The 18,864-nt window shown below is 42.3% G+C and overlaps 1 protein-coding gene across 1 annotated transcript in view; it reads left to right on the plus strand.

The window, feature by feature from the left end:
* LOC146173276 (uncharacterized) overlaps nt 1-18,864 on the plus strand; it is a 42,435-nt gene that overhangs the window by 11,352 nt on the left and 12,219 nt on the right. The window contains exons 2-5 of the mRNA XM_084585167.1: nt 3,790-3,818; nt 10,428-10,507; nt 15,267-15,350; nt 17,070-17,220. Of these exons, the coding sequence (XP_084441293.1) occupies nt 3,790-3,818; nt 10,428-10,507; nt 15,267-15,350; nt 17,070-17,220 (344 nt within the window). The remainder of the gene's footprint in view (nt 1-3,789; nt 3,819-10,427; nt 10,508-15,266; nt 15,351-17,069; nt 17,221-18,864) is intronic.

Here is an 18,864-nt window from a genome sequence, read left to right on the forward strand (position 1 = left end):
AGAGCAACAACGGCACGCGTGCGCGTCGCGCTGGAATGCAGCGCGGAGCAGAAAACGTAACGACGCGCGTCGCAACCGCATGACCTCGCGCATGAATATTAAATAGCCCACCTTAAAATGCAGCTAACTAATTTGGGGAGGATGTAAATGAAGCCGAAATCGGCGAGAAGATTCTATGACAATATTTTGGAATTCAAACCCCGGCCCTCTACTTGCCAGGTGAGCATTGCAGCGAATGTATAGGCCACGAAGAGGCTGGTGCCAGGTGTGTAAGCGTTTACTAAGGGAGCGCGTTGCAGCGCGTACAATGAAAAGTTTGAACGAGAAAACCTAATATTATTTAATATTAATAATAACAAAAATCTTCGATCGCTATATCGCAAAACGACAAAAGCCTTCGATCGCTAATTTCGCGCCAGCACTTAGCGGAGCATTAGCGTCTAAGAGATGTGTGATGATTTGCTCAGTATATACAATGTGTGTGTGTGTGTGTGTGTGTGTGTGTGTGTGTGTGTGTGTGTGTGTGTGTGTGTGTGTGTGTGTGTGTGTGTGTGTGTGTGTGTGTGTGTGTGTGTGTGTGTGTGTGTGTGTGTGTGTGTGTGTGTGTGTGTGTGTGTGTGTGTGTGTGTGTGTGTGTGTGTGTGTGTGTGTGTGTGTGTGTGTGTGTGTGTGTGTGTGTGTGTGTGTGTGTGTGTGTGTGTGTGTGTGTGTGTGTGTGTGTGTGTGTGTGTGTGTGTGTGTGTGTGTGTGTGTGTGTGTGTAAACATGTGGTCTATAGGATCGAAAATGGGGATTGTCATTTATGTGAAACATGCTATGTTGTTTTATGATTATTATTCAGATATTACTTATACATTTAGAAAATATTGAAACATTAGTTTGTAACAATAAAATAATGTTTATAATGCAACATAAAACGTTATATAACATTAAAATATTCTAAAAATTCAAGATTACTGTAATGTTCTTTTGAATGTTCAACTAATTTTATCTTTATGTGACAACGTCAGGCAACATTCAGGCATATTGATAAAAATTTCATAACATTACAATAATTCGGTGAAACCTGGGTCCTATGGCAGCCTGTGCACTTGCTAAGCTCGGCGAGCCGATAATCGGCATTACACCCTTAGCCGAGCACGTGCCAATGGTCGGCAGCCAGCCAGTTTCGCTTGGGTAGGCTTCTGGTACGTGCTCGAGATTTCTGCTCCATAACTCACGGTTCTTGTTATAATATTGTCTGCTTCACTTGGCTTCTCTGTCGTATCTTTTGTTGGGCTGATGATAAGTATTAGGCCTCCTTTTTTTCATCGTCGGGTGGGGAGAACTCCTGACGTGCCACATGGCCCTCAAATGCGTACGCAGTCGGTGCCTACAAATAAAGTAGAGCCTAGACTGTCATCATGGAGTAAGGAAATGCAGTTGCAGCAAGAAGTCGGCACTCAGCAAACGCCTCATAACGCCCCTGTGGAGTCATCCTGAAACTAAAGTTCATCATCGCTGGTTCGTGTCGCAAGCCATCAAAAGGGTTTCACATAGTTTTATGTAGACGCCATGAAATGCTAGCAATTCGCAACGCACCAGGGGACAACACTCTCGAGACCTATATCCAACGTAATCTGCGTCATAAAATGTGAAGCCATTTGGAGTTCACATGGTGCTGTTCAAAAGCAATCATTTCCCTGACCTCAAAGCAGACATATATAGGAATGGAATGAATGGAGCGTCGGATAGAGCATGAGCAAGCATCATCATTATCAGTCTGACTACACCCACTGCAAGGCAGACATTTTCCGCATCCCTTCAATCACTCCTGCCTTGTTCCAGCTACATCCAGTTAATTCCCATAAAGTTCCTAGTCTCATCCACCCGCTTAACTTACTGCCACTCCTGCTAGTCCTGCCTTCTTTTGAGCAATCCGATGGTTCAGGCCCAATTCACACCTTCCCCTCGCAAAGGTGGTGCGACCGTTTGGTCGAAAAGCGACATGGTTGCGCATAACAGGCCATTCGAGTACTGTCCGATGTTCCTTCTTTGCGAAGGCATGGTCGCACATAACAATCCTGATGAAACAAAACATCTGCACAGAAGGTGCTGCAGGCTGCCTCAAGACGGAAATCGGGCCACGTTCTGGAGCGCGCCAATCGACGGGAATGCAGAATAGGCAGCGCCCACAGAACGGGACGTGTAGAAACCCTCTTTAAAGATTGCGCATGGATAAACAATCATCGGCACAGGTGAATATTGAACGGAAGTTAATTTTACATCCGCCTTCTCGCTCCTGGTGAACAGTCAAGATCGACAAGTCTCGCTCTGTACCAGTACAATACGCAAAAGAAGCCCGCTGGTCGCTTTTGCAGGTGTGAACGTCGGTCAAGCTAAGCGCTCGCATTACATGTCCTGCCTGTGTCCACTGCTTGATTTCGATTTGGCTCACTTAGCACGCTCCCTGTCTTCTAACATTACACCCATCATTTTAATATTGCTTCAAGGACAAATGCAGTGAAACGAATTTCCCTCCTTTGTTCACTCCACTGAATAGAATTAACACGTACCGAAGCAGTCACAAACTCGTACTGCGCCATCTTCTTATCAATCACTTCAGTAACCAGACAGCACGATCACTCGTCTTAAAATGCGCAGTAAGCGACCATCTTTTTCGTTTCCCCGCAAGAGTGCGATCGAGGTGACCTTCAAATCTGCGTCTACGTTGCCCATTCCGAATGTAGACTCCAAACTTTACAAATATGCATGGAGCCTGTGTGGAAAATAAATGAACTGCCGTGCATTTTTCGCAAGCCTACGCTCACTCCAATAATTATCAGTGCTATAAACCGCATGATCCAGCTATGTGGCGATTCAGTTCTGAACGCGATATACAAAGCACTGCCCGCGTTCGACTATGCATTAAACTGAACGAAATACAGTGTCTCGTCTGTTAATAAATCGGGGAAAAACGATTTTAAACGCATCTTTGGTTCTTCAGCAAAACAATGCGAACTTTATCTACAGCAGGCGTGCGCCACGAATCTGCAGGCTTCGGTGAAGTCGGCTGCACGACAGGTAGAAATTGAATAAGCGGTACAGCTGAAAGAATCGCCTTCTAATTGGCTTAGAGAACTCAACAACCGCTCAGGGGGATATTTTTAGAGCAATATCAAGACGGCTGTACTGGCGATACCGCGAAACATTCCGCCAACTGCACTACAAGCCACATCACATGCAGTGTGTCTTCTGTTTGAAAAACAGTGATTGTAGACAACGGTGGCTTGACTACTTCTGACATAACCTACTAATCTAAGAGGAATTTGTATTTTATGCCAGTTACAAAGTTGGAAATGTGCATCTACACAGTTTATTCCGCAAATTCGTATTTTAATTTCCTGGTTAAGAATTCAGGACGAGCTAGCTCGCGTGTAGTTAATGCTGGATATACGCAGGTGAAGATGTCTATGTCCCCAAATGTAAATGGAAACAGCAAAAAACATACTGAACGAGCTAAATGGCTTTATACTATGTTCAACACATTTGTTTAACAGCATAAACTTTGACTGCATGCATATGTACATCTTCTATTTTGGAAAGTGGTGAACATTTTGAAGCGTTGTTGTTTTTATGTGTGTTAATATTGAGAGTGCTGTAATAATCCTAACATTATTGAATGCAAAAAGCTGTATATTTTTAGCCTAATTTATAGAATTTGTGCCGCTAGCAACAGCAACCAAAAGACGTCAGAGGGCGCTAGAGGCTCCCAATTGTTTAGCCCTAACGCTAACGCTTGGAAAGTAGCTGTCCGCGGCCGCGACTCGAACGGTCCAGTACGTAAATAACCTAATTTTACTTATTTACGCGACTGTTTTGTGCGATTCAAGGTTTCCAAGTGCTAGCTTTCTTTGGTTTCTGACGTCTGCTTTTGCTTTCATGGGCTGCTGCAAAACGTCTAAAACGTCGCCGTAGGGTAGGTAAGTTGATCGCATCAAGGCTTACAACATTGCGCGAAGTCTTTGCGTTTGAAATTTCGCCAAGCCAAACATAGTACGCACTTTCGGGGATGCGGTGTTTTTAGGCATGCATCGTTTGTCTGATCCGGTGTGTGTGTGTGTGTGCAGCTTTTAGATGGACAGAGCCATTTCGTTTAGCGCAGACAGCGAATACGTTGATCGCCAGTTTGCAGTCGTGTTCATGTGGAGGGAAAAGCACAACATGGCGGTCATATGGCGGGAGAATTTCCGTAGTAAGGCGCGGACTGAGAGCCCCGTCCTTTGTGCTTCTGCTTCTTTCTGCTCTTGTTGTAATAAAATATTTTACTAATGTTACTGGGAATTTCGCTGGGGTCTCTTTGCTGAACAGTAGTACGTCGTATTTGTTCATTTTATTGCGCTGGACACTAGGAATTCATTTTTTTTCTTCCCTGCAAGACTTGGGTCTCTTGGCGATAGATGATTGCTTTGCTTGGGCTGTGATGTAAAATGTTCTGCAAGACTCTTTCGCCGCCGTAACGGTAATGACAGATTTTTCGACCACCGGAAGTCGAGACTGATATCGCTGGCCAATCGACGCTCAGCAGCAATAGCGCCCTCCTGCTGTCGGTTGAGCGGTCGACTCGGCAGCCATTGAAATCGTATTGTTAGGTCCAGCGAGCACATTTAACTTGAAGCTGCTCAAAGACAGTAGAATTATGCACACATAGCTATTTCTTGTTATAAGCTTTTTAGACCAAGCAACGACCAATTTGGTGCAATCTCCTCCATTCCCCCTTCCATAGAAAAGTCATTCCTGGCCCTCTTCAGTCCTCTGCAGTTTTAAAGGGACCTGCCCTTGCAACATATTGGCCTTAAAGCTGATGCTGCACACCTATAAATGTTTTAGTTTAAGCACTGTGTTGTTCCATCAGTGCCTACTTGAGTTTCTATATTTTTACCTGCTGTCAAGCTGTAACTTACAAAGATGGTCGAAATTTCCGGAGTCCTCCACTGCGGCGTCTCTCATAGCCTGAGTCGCTTTGGGACGTTAATCCCCACAAACCAAACAAACCAAGGAGCAGACTAAAAATCATTTTCAAAGTTAGCATTAATGCCAACATCACTTTCCATGCTGGGAACTTGACATTAGGTAGAAAAGCTACCACTTGATCTAAGCCTATTTCAAAAAATGTAAGAATTAGTTGTTTGGGATGCCACTGTCTTGTAACCCGCATTACTCAATGTGTGGAATTGAGGACAAGTTAAATGGTATCTGTCAGAACCAGGCAAAACACATGTACATCCTTGTGTTCACAGTGTTTGAATTGAATACTTTGCTCTGTTACATTGTCTTTTATCAATGCATGTTTTCAGGCATATCCTGCATGACAGATAACAAAACAAGTGCTTTCTTCTGCTGTGAAAAATGACCAGTAAACTTGAATATTAAAATTGTTTCTCGTATAATCAATTTCAACTGGAGTTTCAGCTGCAGAAGTAGCATGTAGTTCATATGTCTTGAGAGGAAAAAGAAACTCCTCAAATGTTAAACCATTTTTGGGGTAATGCGACATACTTATAGGTGCACCTTTTTTTTTTTTTTTCCGTACACTGTCCTGGTATGAATTTGACAGTATATTTTGATTCTGTGTTTCTATCTGGCATCAATTCAATGATTGGCAATTATGAGGGGTAGAGCTTGTGTAGTCGAACTATAATTTGCAGTTTACATTTTTTTGTAACCGGTAGTTCCACTGACATACTTATTTCTTCAAGTATTTTACTATGCTAATTAGTTGAATTTGTTGCAATGCTTTCTTCATCAAAGTGAAATTGATTGTCTGAGCTTTGGATTTCTTTTGATGGCAAGTTTTGTTAGTTATCTATTGCATTAAAATGGGTAAATTAAGCCTGTTGGCTTGTGCTGTCCTTCCTTGCACGGTTCCTTCGTCTTGCAGAATCAATTGGAAAGATCGTGAAAATGGAGGTGGTGGTGGTAATGGTTTATTAAAATCAGAAAAGAAGAAAAGGACTGTTGTTGGCCCGCGGTAACTGCTATCTAATATGTGAAGCACCCAGGCTGCGACCTGCGGAAAAGTTGTAGGGAGAGGATAGTGAGGGGAAGTGCAGAGGGGAGCAGTAACAAGAAAGGACAGAGGGAGCTTTGTACATTATTTACAAAATACAAACGGTGAACGAGTTCGCGACACTCGCACGTGGCTACATTCTTCATATGTATGGTATTCAAATTTTATAAAAATTTATGTAATTCTCGTAGCTTCCTTATCAGAAATTTGGGCAATTTTCTCGGCTTACTCTATCACGTTCTACTGCTTCTTGGTGAATTCACTACCTCTTGTTGTGGATGGAGTATGTATTCAAGTTTCCTTACCTTTTCAGTTGTCTTTTGTAAATGTATTGCATACCTTCACTGCAGCCACAAAACAAATGCTGTGCATGTCCCTCAATTGTTCAGGTTACATCTCTCAGTGTGAGCTTTTCTTTTTTTTTTTTTTTTTTCACTTCTCACCTGCTGCAGTGACACTGATCAATGTAGATGTGCAAAGCATCAAGAACATATATGTCTAGGGAAAAATTATTAGCGTGCTTTTGTGTATTACCCGTAGTGACATACTCATACAGTGAATGTGAAGTATAGAATAGTGGCAATTGATGTACCATTCTTGCTATTTTTGGGTATAACAAGTAGTTGTACTTTGTGAACTAGAAACCAAAAGAAAGCCAAAATTGCCCGACTTGTGCAGCTCTAATGCGAAAGAAATATTTCAGCCTTCCAGTGTTGCATGATTTATTCATTGATGCTTGTGGATGGCTTAGTGGTAGCGGTACAGAAAAAAGAGAAAGTAATGAAAGCACTGGGAGTTCAGCCATTATTTCAAGCCTGCTGACTTGCTACTGTGCATGTAAAGGGGGTTAAAGGGAGGAAGAAGAGAAGAGAGAAATGTAGCGAGTAGTAAAATAATAAAATAAAAAAATATGTGACCATATGCATTGTGGAATGAGATGCATTAAAAGGGAATGCTTGAAAATAATTAGAGGTGACGTGCATTGTCCTACATGTAGGGTGACAATCTCCTTTGCTAACAGATTAGGCAGTGTTCAGAAATGAAGTTCTTAAAAGTTTGTCTAAGAATCTAAAATGATCCAGATAGGAAAATAAAAAGTTCATTGCATGTCTGCTGCCTTTGGCAGACTGATGGACCGAATACAGAATTCACTGTTCATGGTACTAGACATTCATAATGCGCATGTTCTTTGGCATCCACTGGGCATTCTAACAGAATATGTTGCACTGTTTCCACTGCGATGCAGTTGTCACAGTATAGTGTGCTTACTTGTTCCAAACACAATCATAAGCTATATGTGAACATGATGTTTTGTTTGTGCAAAGCCTATGGTAAACAGTATCCAGGTGATAAAGAAGTCAGATTGGCTGTTAAGATCTGTGATATTGCTCAGTGGAATGACTAAAGGGGTACTGTGTTGGCAAGCTGCAGAAGCGTCTTTTTTCTTCATGAGCATATCTTTTAGCCATTTGGGATGCATCAGCATTTGTGAAAAAAGTCCACTTTTATTTACAAGGCTGCAGACCTCGGTGGGCCGTTTAGCCCGATCCCTTGTTGAACAGGATGCTACCAGGAGGAAGCATTCCATCCACATTGCAAGGAATATTAGCATTCATTTAGCATGTCTTGTTCTATGTTGTCCGCATATGCAGCTCAGCTGTGATACTAAAGAATTGTTTTCTGCTTAGGGTTTCAGTTTGCATCCGTATTAAATAAAGTATTAACCTTCTCTATTGGAGACCGGTCTGTAAAAAGAGAAGCTGATTTTGTTTTTAGAATTTGACAAGGCTCATGGATTCAAATATGTGATGCTTTTAGGTTAAGCATACTACTTTGTTTTGCACTAGCATTTAAAGTGATGGCATAGTCAGAAATTAAATTTGCAATTGTCTTCAGGCTTCTCCTTGCAGCACCAAAGGAACATGGAAAAAAGTAGACAGTGATGTCAATGTTCGTGGCTTATGAGATTTATGCTGCCTTTGCCTCGCATCCTGCCATGCATTGTTTGATATGTCCAAACAGCTCTTTGTGGCCTTTACCTTCGGCTGCATTGGTTTTCTTCCTGCAAGCAAATTTTTCTGTGTTGCAAAAGTTTGCAGGGCTTCCGTCCCCTGTTGCTGTGAAAGCCTGAATGCTGTCACTTTTATTCACAGTTTAGGCCATCATTTTATGCACGACCATAAGATGAATTTGCATGCTTCACCTGAAACTTCATGCACTCAAACTATGAAACTGCCTCAATCTCTCATGAATGCTTTAGATTCTTTTCAGATTGAAAAGGTTCTTTGTATAGTTATGCTAATTCTGGTGCTATTGATTTATGTTATTGCAGGGTTTAGTGCTGTTCATGGTACTGTGTACAATCTCTCTATCCTATTGGCTATGCTGTTCATTTGGTTATTCTAAAGTTTGTACAGCCTAGGGCACAGGTTGACCCGAATTTCTTGTTCTGATTTCAGTGCAGCTACAGGGAACTCATTGCTTGCTGGCACGTATGACACTCATTGCACCTGTGATGCTGGATGCATATACACACTTATGGCAAAGTTTGAAAGCAATGACACTTGTCATCTGTCTGTGCAGAAATTCCTATCTAATATTCATTAGTCTTATTGTCTGCTTCTGGTAGCACACATGCACTGCAGTGCTATGTTCCTCAGTGCTTAGTTGATTTATTTGGTTAATGGAAATGGAAAAAAAAAATCGGTTGGGATTTTCTTCTATGTGAGGGGAAATGAAGGTCAGGGTAGTATGCTGGCAAGATAAACTTAGTTTCTACCTTTCTTTTTTTTTTTTTTTTGAGCAGTTTTAAATTCTAATGACCTCCTGCTGTTTTGTCTATTCCCGTGACTATATTTTGATAACACCAGCTTGCAGCCTCAGTTTAACATCTTTTCCTCCCATTCACAGTTATAGTCATCCGAGAGTTTGTACCAATCTAAACAATGAAGAGTACAATCATTATAAACAGAAATTTCACACAGTGAGCTGATGATGACTACACTAGTCCTATAGCACTTAGTTGCTATTTCTGGCTTGAGGCGTGCACACCTGTGCATATTGGAGCATTTGTCCTGCTTCGGTCATCCGCATGTGAAAGGAGTTGCTGTGGTTCCGAGGAGGACATTTTTCTAGAAGAACTCCTCGCAGTGAAGGAAGCAACCTCCACACTGAGATGCATAGTTTGCTGTCAATCTGGCAATAGAGATGCTTCACAGAAAAAAAGGAAAGAAACGCAATTCTGGTGTGAACAGTGTGAAGTTGGCCTCTGCGCTGCAACTCGCTTTGATTTCTGTGAATTGAAAGTGTCCAATTAACTGTACTTTATGAGCTCCAAAAAAAATAGCCCCTATTCATATGCATGCTTTTTGCACAATTTATTTTTTCTCCATGTGTTATAGTGTACTGAACCCTGCAAGATATACATTCTAGCAAGACAGGAATGCAAAGCAGTGAAGCCATCTTGTTTTTTTTTTTTTTTTTGCACGATTCCTGAAGTAAAGGAACCTTACTGAATTGAAAGAACAGTGCCATTTTATTCATGAGATTTTCCATGATCTTAGTGAAAAAAAAAAAAAAAAAAAGTTCCAGTCAATTTGACACGATTTTCTTCATTTTTCATAGTTGGCAGAGGGTTAGTTTTAGTGCTTGACCAGTTAACGTCATAGTTTAGCAATTTGGCCCTAGATTGCAAAGAGTGTTCAGTATGTATAGGTGCAAAAGAAAGCACAGCTGCAGATCAGGTAGAACTAAGGACTTGAAACATGTCTCAGAACATGCCTTCAACATGGAGAAAACTTGCTCTCTGTAGTGTGTGTCTGTCGCCCTCTTTTTGAGGATGCCCGACGTCTATGCTGCATAACATTGCACATTTCAAATGGCTGCATCTGTGACTTTCATATTGCGACCAAAGCTTGCAACTTTGAGCTTAACTTTATTTTCTCGTTTACTTGAAGTAATTCTTTAGTTTTGTTAATATTATATCTTTTGAAACACACCATAACCTGAAGACTGCTTAATTCAAGCTTACGTTCGTACCCCTTTAGGCTTATGGTATTAACATTTGTTTGTAATGATCAGTGTCCTCATTAGCTGTGTTAGCTGTTAAATCTGTGATTTACTAATTTACTATTAGTACAGTAATTACTTAATAATGACAATTAAGTTGAGCCACATGGATATCTTGACCAAGATTTCACATTCTTGTTGCTTTAAGAACAAGCGGGATGGCCTCTTTTGTAAAGCAATATTCAATGGCTATAGTACCAGACTGTAGAAAGCTTTTGCTCTGTACCTGTTGGGCTGTCTGTAGAGTTTCAGCAATGTATTCCCCAGTTTTTGTTAAAAAACGTCATGTTCAGATGCGATCTGATTGCAGGTGTGGTTTCTGCCTCTTCCTCGAACATGTGAGGTGCTGGTTTCAAGCCCTGGGTTCACCAAGTATTTGGCACCTTTCGAGTGAGTTTAGTCTTTCTTCCGGTCTGGCGCTGGGCTGCCTCTTTGGGTAAAGTTCTTTGGAAAGGATGTTCTCTGACACTGCCTTGAGCAGACCATAGAAGGCAGTTATGATGTTCTTCGACCAAAGCTGCCCTTGCATCATGATAATCTAGTTGTTGTTGTTGTGAATCTCCATGCTCCCAGCACTGCACTTTCATGTTTTATAAGCTGTCACTCTGCTTTCCACGTATTGGATGGTTGTTACTCATTCCTGAAGGGTGTTTGAAGTAGAAATGTGCATAGCTGCAGTGCAGCATGGGTTGACCTTTAACTTTTGTACAGTGTTATTGTACAACAGAAATAATTAAAAAAATGTGGTGTTTATATAGTTTATTTATTTCATATGATTTATTTTCTAGGTGAAACAGAATAAGGAGAAAGCAAATTTATAGGGGTGTACCAATATCAGGGGTGGAAGTGCTGCTCCAATTGCTCCATTCTGCTCCAAACTGCTTTCCCTGCTCCATCCTGCTCCAAAATACGATATTGCTCCAAACTGGCTGTTCTAATGTTCTGCTATCAAATTTAGCAGAACACGGGAACAATGTCATATCATTGCACCAGTGGCAAATATATAACGCATCTTGCACTGGGCTTAATGCAACCTAAATTTTTGTAAGGTAATTAACCATGGAGCATAATAATCGCATAAATTTAGTATGAGCCACCGGTGATTGGAGATTATTGCGATAAAGAATGCACTGTGCATGTGACCTAGCACCTCCTTTCAGCGTTTTGAATCACCAGTGGAGAGAAGCATGATCAGCAAGTGAAGCAGGTAGCACACACACTGTGAGCCATCAGGAAGGAAACTTGTCCAACTACAAAAACTGCATAAGTTTTTCTAATGGTTGTGCTATGAAAACAAGCAGGTTCTTCACCATTGAGCCTTTGTCAGTGACAAGCTGGCCTGGCCCACGGCAGACAAAACCGTACTTGAAGCATTACGGGTTGGTATGCCAAAGCTGTCAATCACTAGGAAGCTTGTCAATAGGGTTGGAAAGACATACCAGGGTCTGTCGCCAAAATATTAAATACGCGTCCCAGCCTTGCTCAAGCAAAGAATGACGAACTGTTAGCAAAAGGCAGCGAAGTACAAAAGCTGTAAGATGGAAATGCTACCCTTCAATGCCATCTACAGTCGACGACCGATTTTTTGGACTCTCAACGAACCACGAAAATGTCTGAAAAAACAAATGTGCACCAAAAAAGCTCAATTTATTGCCTATTATTCACTTTGAGGCCGGAAAAGGTCATGAATGCTTTTCTGCACCACACTCCGATTCCGTGCTAACAGGTTCGCCTGATTTTCTCTTGCATCAGCTCAACTTGCGCCGGCTGCGCTGCTGCAGGTGAGTCATCGTCGTCATCGCTCTCAGACTCCACAAGCATTTGGCGAATAATTTCCGAATCTGTGAGCCCAGCGCACAGTTCCAACTCGTGGTCCACGTCTGTGAACTCTGAAAATGAGACGGCCGATGGAATTTCGACACCAGCAGTGCGAAGGTCGTGAATGAGCTGCTCACTGCCTGACAGCTGCTCGACGACGCTCTCCTCGTCCAAGGCAGCCGACTCGTCATTCAGCACAAATCCCACGTGGCAGAAGCAATTGCGAAGCGTTTTGGGTGCTACAGACTTCCACGCATCGGCGAACATACTAAGTGCTCCAAGTAAATTGACAAAGTAGGCTTTCCCACTGTTGAGGCACACCACAACCACTAATCACTGGATCACAACACCGACTTCGTTGAGTGCCTTCTCGCTGCCGCTATGCACGCAAAAAAAAAAAATCTTCCTTATAAAACTTGGAAACAGCTTCTTGAAGAACTGAAGCCGATTCAATTAAATGCGAGCCACAGTAGCGACAGAACATAGTTCTCACATCAGCACGACCACGGCTAGGCCTACTCGTCTCGCTCAGCAACGCATGTGAAACGTACGGCAAGCACACAGAGGAACAGGCAGTCACACTAAGAGAAAAAAAAAAAAAAAAACACTCCGGCAGCGAGCAGCGACGGCAGCAACGTTGTCCCGGAAACGGAAGCTGCTAGGCAAATAATATAGCCTCGATCCAGCGTTAGTTTAGCTGAGGAGCGGCACGCAAGGTCGGCAGAATTTTCGAGGCCATCGAAGGAAAAAGTAAACAAACAAGATGGTGGCGACACGCTCAAAATATGTGGCAGTTGGCCCGGCTGACGTTTGGAATGTCTGAAAAATCGAATAGCCTTCCCTAGAGCGTCCAAAAATTTGAGCAGTGCAATACATTGACTTCTGGGGCCGGGAAAAAGTCCGAACAATCAAGAATGTCCAAAAAATTGGGTGTCCGAAAAATCGGTCGTCAACTGTATCTGTATCCCAAAGCTGCTCCAAAATACCTGAGCCTGCTCCCACCCCTGTTAAGACCTCTGCCATATTTACAAACGGATAATAAAATCGAGGTCGTGCTACAGTCGTCTGCGATCTCATGGCAGACAAAGCACAGGAGTAGCACTAACGCTTAAGCTTGTCACGGTGCATTTTTGTGGTCTGAAGGTGCTTTTTTGGCAGACGAAATATCTATGTGCTCTGAAATTTATCAGCCCAGGCATAGGATCAAAAAGAATTATGTAATACCTCATATCTAGGGGCTTTGAGGTGTATTCTAATGAGCGGAAATGTCATGCCCAAGACTCGAAATTTGAATCTATCAAGTCAAAGTAGCTAAATGCATTAGTTCAGACTAGATGTTCAGTTAAAAGTGCACCTGCAAGCGTTACGTTTGCTGCTAGTCTTTTCCAAGTTCTTGCTAAGTTCGGCCTGTGTTATATATCTTTACATGCTTTGGTCATTTGTCTTGTCAGAGATGAGGGCAAAGATTGGAGATTTTGTTCTTCAGAAAAAGAAAACTGCAATTATCAATGGTGTTTGACTTTCGAAACGTGCTCCAAAACGTAATACAAATGCTCCAAAACTCTCGTTTTATTGCTCCAAAGCTGCTCCTGAATGGCCTTACTACTGCTCCCAAAGCTGATCCAAAATGCTCAAGCCATATTCCACCCTTGCAATATTGAAATTTTTGAATACGAGTCCAATATGAATATGAAAAAAAAAATGCAGAAAATTGAAAATAACAAACATCGTTCATGGTTTTTACTTCAGAATTCACATTATTTGCAAATAAAATTAAATGAACTAATTGCAGAGAAGTGTGCACCCTACTGTGAAATTCAGTGTAAATTTTATACAGGATTCCATTTACCAGGTTTTTGTACTGGAAGCTTCTTGCAAGAAACCGGATGGATTATATTGCTGCTGAATACAGTAAACTCTCAATAATTCGGATAGGAAAAAATGCCCGAATTAACCGAAAGCTCGAATTATTGAATGAGCCAGAAAATATTGCGGGAAACCATTTCAATCATAGTAATTGTATCTGATGAACATCTACATTATGGTTTTCTGCATTTGAGGGGAAACCAAAGTAAGAGCGTTTCTCCAATGAAATCCAGTGTTTTATGTTTATGATATATAGTGTTAGCTGGCAAGCTTTATTTTTCTAATTTGCTGGTACTTCTCTGTGCAGTGCATGACTTTGAAAGAGAGACCTGGATCTTAAAAATGATTGAATGGTGCCTGTGAAATGGGTGCAGTTTTGTGCACTCATGTGACCAAATCATAACTGTGGGTGTGGCATGCATTTTGTCTATTTTAGATTGCAAATCATTGCCATGCAGTTTAGTGTAGCAATAGATATTTTCTTTTCCGGCCTGTAATCAATTTTTTTTTAAGTTTTAATACACATTTCAAGCCATGTCACTGGCCACCCTTACAATATTCTGTTTTTTTTTTTTTTTTTTTTTTTGCAAAAAGATAAATAAAAACCATTTCACATATTGCAGCTCATAGTATGATTTTTTTTTTTCTTTTTCATTTTTTGAAGCTAGACAATGTTGAGCACTAATACAAATCAACAATTTTCTTTTAATAGGAAAACAAGATATTTTACTTCAACACCGACCACAGATTAATGATACGTCCTCTCACAGAACTGGATGGCAACATCAAGCACTTATTCGCACATGTCAGAAATAGGGAAGCACCTAAAGGGAAACAGATTGCCTGCCTGCCACAGTGCCTCAGCGGTCAGGGCACTCGACCATAGTGTTTGGCTACCTGGGCTCAAATCTGGCTTGCGGTGGCTGTGTTTTGATGGAGGAAAGAACCCCAGGTGGTCGAAATTTTCGGAGTCCTCCACTACGATGTCTCCCATAGCCTGAGTCACTTTGGGACGTCAAACCCCACAAACCAAACCAAGCCAAACGCAAGGGGCCGTATGCTGTGCAATGCGAACGCACATGAAAGAACCCCAAGGGGTCAGATTTATCCACAACTCCAAACACGTCCCCCATGACCTGAGTTGATTTCGGGCCCTCGTAAACCACATTCAGAGAATTGCCTCTCGATATGTCAAAATCGGGATCACTAGTAGTGACTAAAGGTATCTGTCCATTTAGATTTACCTTTCTGCAGGGCCGACACCTAAGAAATCTTAAATTGTGCCCCATGCTGCAAGTCTAGCAACTGTAGATGCACAGAGTTAAGGAAGTGCAATGTGTGATTTCTTTGGGTGGCATGGTAGAAGGCAAAGTGCAGGGTAGGCAAAGTTATAGGCAACAAACATGCAGAGCAGTATTTTCTTGTATTCATACAGGTCATTGTTCTTGCATTTGCTTTGCTTCAGGCCCTGTAAGACTGTGGAAATCCGCGGCATCTGTGGTGAACAGGCTGCAAGTCCGCAAGCATGTGACCACATTAATTTGTAAAGGTGAGCACCCCCCCTTGATTCTTTTCTTTTTGCCACGACTTGTCTGAACGCAGTTCACAGGGAATGCATCATTGGCCAGTGGTGTGCCTGTGTCTGTCCGTGTGTGCATAGCCAGCGTAGAATGATGAATACACAGTATGCATGCAGTGAGCAGTGGCAACTGTGATTATGCATGGAGACATGGAAATTCGAGGAAAGGGCGAAATGTAAACACCATTTTGCTGTATTCAGTGCTGATAAACTAGCTGGAGCAAACCAGGCAGGGGCGGCATTATGAAGGGGTGAAATTACAGCCGGCGTGCACTGAAGCAGTTGTTTTGCAGCAGCCGCTTTTATCATTTCATTGCCGTCCAAATCTGGAAACTGCATATTTCGTGCCGCAGAGATCAAGAAAGAAACCTCGCCTCATACGATGCAGGGCACAGGCTTGGGCAGCAAACAGCCCGTTATCAGTTTTGTAGTTCATGATAGCGCTTGGGTGGTTTGGGGACTACCGCGGGGCTTTGCATTTCGGTGGAACCGATGCACGAGGTATAAAGGCTGCACCAGTTCGGCCACATCCAGGTATGATTGTGATGGTAAGTGATTTCCAAAACGGCACTCGTGAAACCTCAACTGGGAGCTGCAGAGTTGATCGCACGCCTCTGATGTGCGCACATAAGCTTTGCGCCATTCATGCCAGCCTGTGGTAATGGTAGCCATCGGCTGCGCATGCTTCAGCCCCATAGACCTCCTATCAGCCAGCCGAGCTGTGCAGCATTCACTCATTAATGACACTGCGCATTTTCTGTCGCTTCTGTCTGCTTGGCCCTTGCCCTGCTCCAGAAATGTGTGCTGGTCAAGTGCTGTTCATAGCATCGTGCAGTGAAGCCTCTTCACATGCAACACAGGCTGCTTGTGATTGCCTCTGTGTCACACTGTGAGGGATGCCAGGGAAGTGCTCACCATTTTCGAGCAGTTTTGCATCGACTAACCCAACAGTGTGCAAGAAACAAAGCATTGATAGAAATGCTGAAAACACGCATTCTTACGCTGTTCTTATCTAAAAAGTCTAGGCTATTGCCCAGTATGTGTGTGACTCTTCTCAGTTTATTTGGAACCATTTTATAATTCCAACTTTCTGGTGACCCCATGAAGTTCGAATTAACGAGGTTACCCGGTTAAGTTCAAATTAAAACGTTTGTACTGTACTAGACTACTGACTGCCCTATGCAGGTGCTCTCGTATACTAGCGTTACTTCCAGGCAGCTACTGTGTTATGTATACTGAGGAGTCCAGATGTAACGTTTAAATAATGAAAGTAGTGTTTTGACAGCATACACAAAACGAGAGGACAGGCTGGGAGCTACGTCCTGTCTCCTATTTTTTTCTGCATGCTTATTCAGCCTTATCCATTCATGATACACATTATCCATTATGAACCATTATTGTTCAAGTTGCAGGGTGCCTGATAGAACTGCTGGGGATACTTTGGTAGACTTAATGAAAGTAAAATGCTCTTTGAGGAAGTAGCTAGGAATGGCAACATACTTTGCAAGTTTTATAGATGTAATGCTTTGTTGTGCAGGTACAAGGGTGCCTGTACTGCTCTAAAATTCATTTTGTGGCAGTTTAAACTTTGACAATTCCACATTTTAGGTGCTCCAAAACTTATCAAAAACTCCATTTTCCCTGCTCCAAAACTCCATTTGGACTGCTCCAAACATGCTTCAATTGCAGTTTGCACTGCTCCCAGAGGTGTGCCGCAATACTTGGCCCATCACTTTCGCTGCCGCAGTGGGCCAGGCAAGGAACTTGGATTAGAAGCAAGCCATCAGAAAAGGAATTCTATCCTCCTTTGTAACGAGAAGTGGAGCCATGCTTCTAAGGGGTAAGATAATCCCATGAACAGCCATTTTCCGTTATCAGGAACTCCTGTATGCCCGTCACCACTGTGATCGCTTTGCTTGCCAGGATGTCATGTAATGGATTTGTTTTGTAATTGTCTGGCACTTGACAGCCACACCTCCGTTCAAGATATCAGGCTAGCTTTGTAACCATCTCGGTCACCACTGGCCGTGTTAAGTGCATTGTATAAGATTAGGCCTGTGCCAACTCCGATAATCCATTTATTCACCAGATTTTCCAAGGTTGGCCTTTATGCGCAAATAAACGGCTGTCGATTGTGTTTCCCGCACTTAGTATCCACTTCAACGCTCCAGTAGAGCAGTGGTTGTCATTTTTGTGTACTCCATGATGCTGGATACAATTAGAACTCCTTTATAGTAAAGTCACAGGGACCAGCAAAAACCTTTACTATATCAGGGTCTTTACTGTATCAGTTGTTGGTGATGACTTGGTCCTGAAGATGCTGTCTGCTAATTAAATGCCTACTTACTGAACATATCTTGTTGCTTAATGAAAAAAAAAAAAAATTGCAATACCTTCCATCTCTCTCTTATCATCTCTCCGTTCAATTTTTTTCAGTTATAACAATTTTTTTACATCTTGTGGAAGTACCTCTTAAGCATGAGGACACTGTGGCTACAATTACAACCAAGTTCGATTTTATGTGAAAACCAAAGCCTTACATGAACATTGTGTTACTTTTTGCCGTTTCTGTCTTTTAAAAGGCAATAAATGATAAATGCGCATGGCAGTCAAGTGCTGCAAGACCGCACACGCTGCATCTCTGCTTGTCTCCGCTGCCTCATGCTTCGTGCTGCTGTGAATGTTCTCCCATTTCTTCCCCTTTCCTATTTCTTGCTGCATTTTTACTCTCCCTTATATTTTGAAGGGACTGCGCCGCCTGCTTTCCACAGCTTTACTTTTTTTTTTTCCTATGCGCTGCGTGCTTTCCCTCACGGCTCCAAGGCCTCCGTAAAGTAGGCTTCTCTGGATACTGCTAAGCCTGGTGGTAAAGTCACTCAAAAGGACATTTGATGTTATTTTTTTGGTTTCAAATACAAAAAGAGAAATCTTTTCCTCGCGATTCTAGGTAGTGCACTGGCGGCAATGTCATATCGTAGGAGTCATCGCCGCGGCCAGGCGCACTTTTAACTGATTTTTACCGAAAATGTCTTTACTATAATGGGGGGAAAATGTACAGTCGTCGTCTTTGGAAGATGAACTGGAACTTCAGTTTCACTTTACTATATCTGAGTTTTTACTGTACAGTGAAGCCTCGTTAATATGTACCCGCTTACCAAGTAGTTGCGGTTAAAACGTAGTTGTGGAGATTCCCCGGCTGAGCCGCTATTTAAACCCATGTATTGGTTGACCGCTTAAAGTGTAATGGCTCATGAAGTGCCTACCTGTTAATATGCTTTTGTTGTTGCAGTTCGGCTGACGCCATGCTGCGACGCAAAACGTTTTCACCTTTCCAGAAAGCGTTATGAACGTGCGGACTGCCGGTTATACAACTATAGTGTACTAGATAGTATTCTAGAGAAAGTAGGCGGTTATTTTGACCATGTTCCAACGAGCACCGTTTGCCGCGGTAATGTCCATATAAAAGCACTTGACATGGCTCATA

This window comes from Amblyomma maculatum, chromosome 11, assembly GCF_055883805.1.
Source record: "Amblyomma maculatum isolate TAMU_Amacu chromosome 11, ASM5588380v1, whole genome shotgun sequence".
In the NCBI taxonomy this organism is placed as follows: domain Eukaryota; kingdom Metazoa; phylum Arthropoda; class Arachnida; order Ixodida; family Ixodidae; genus Amblyomma; species Amblyomma maculatum.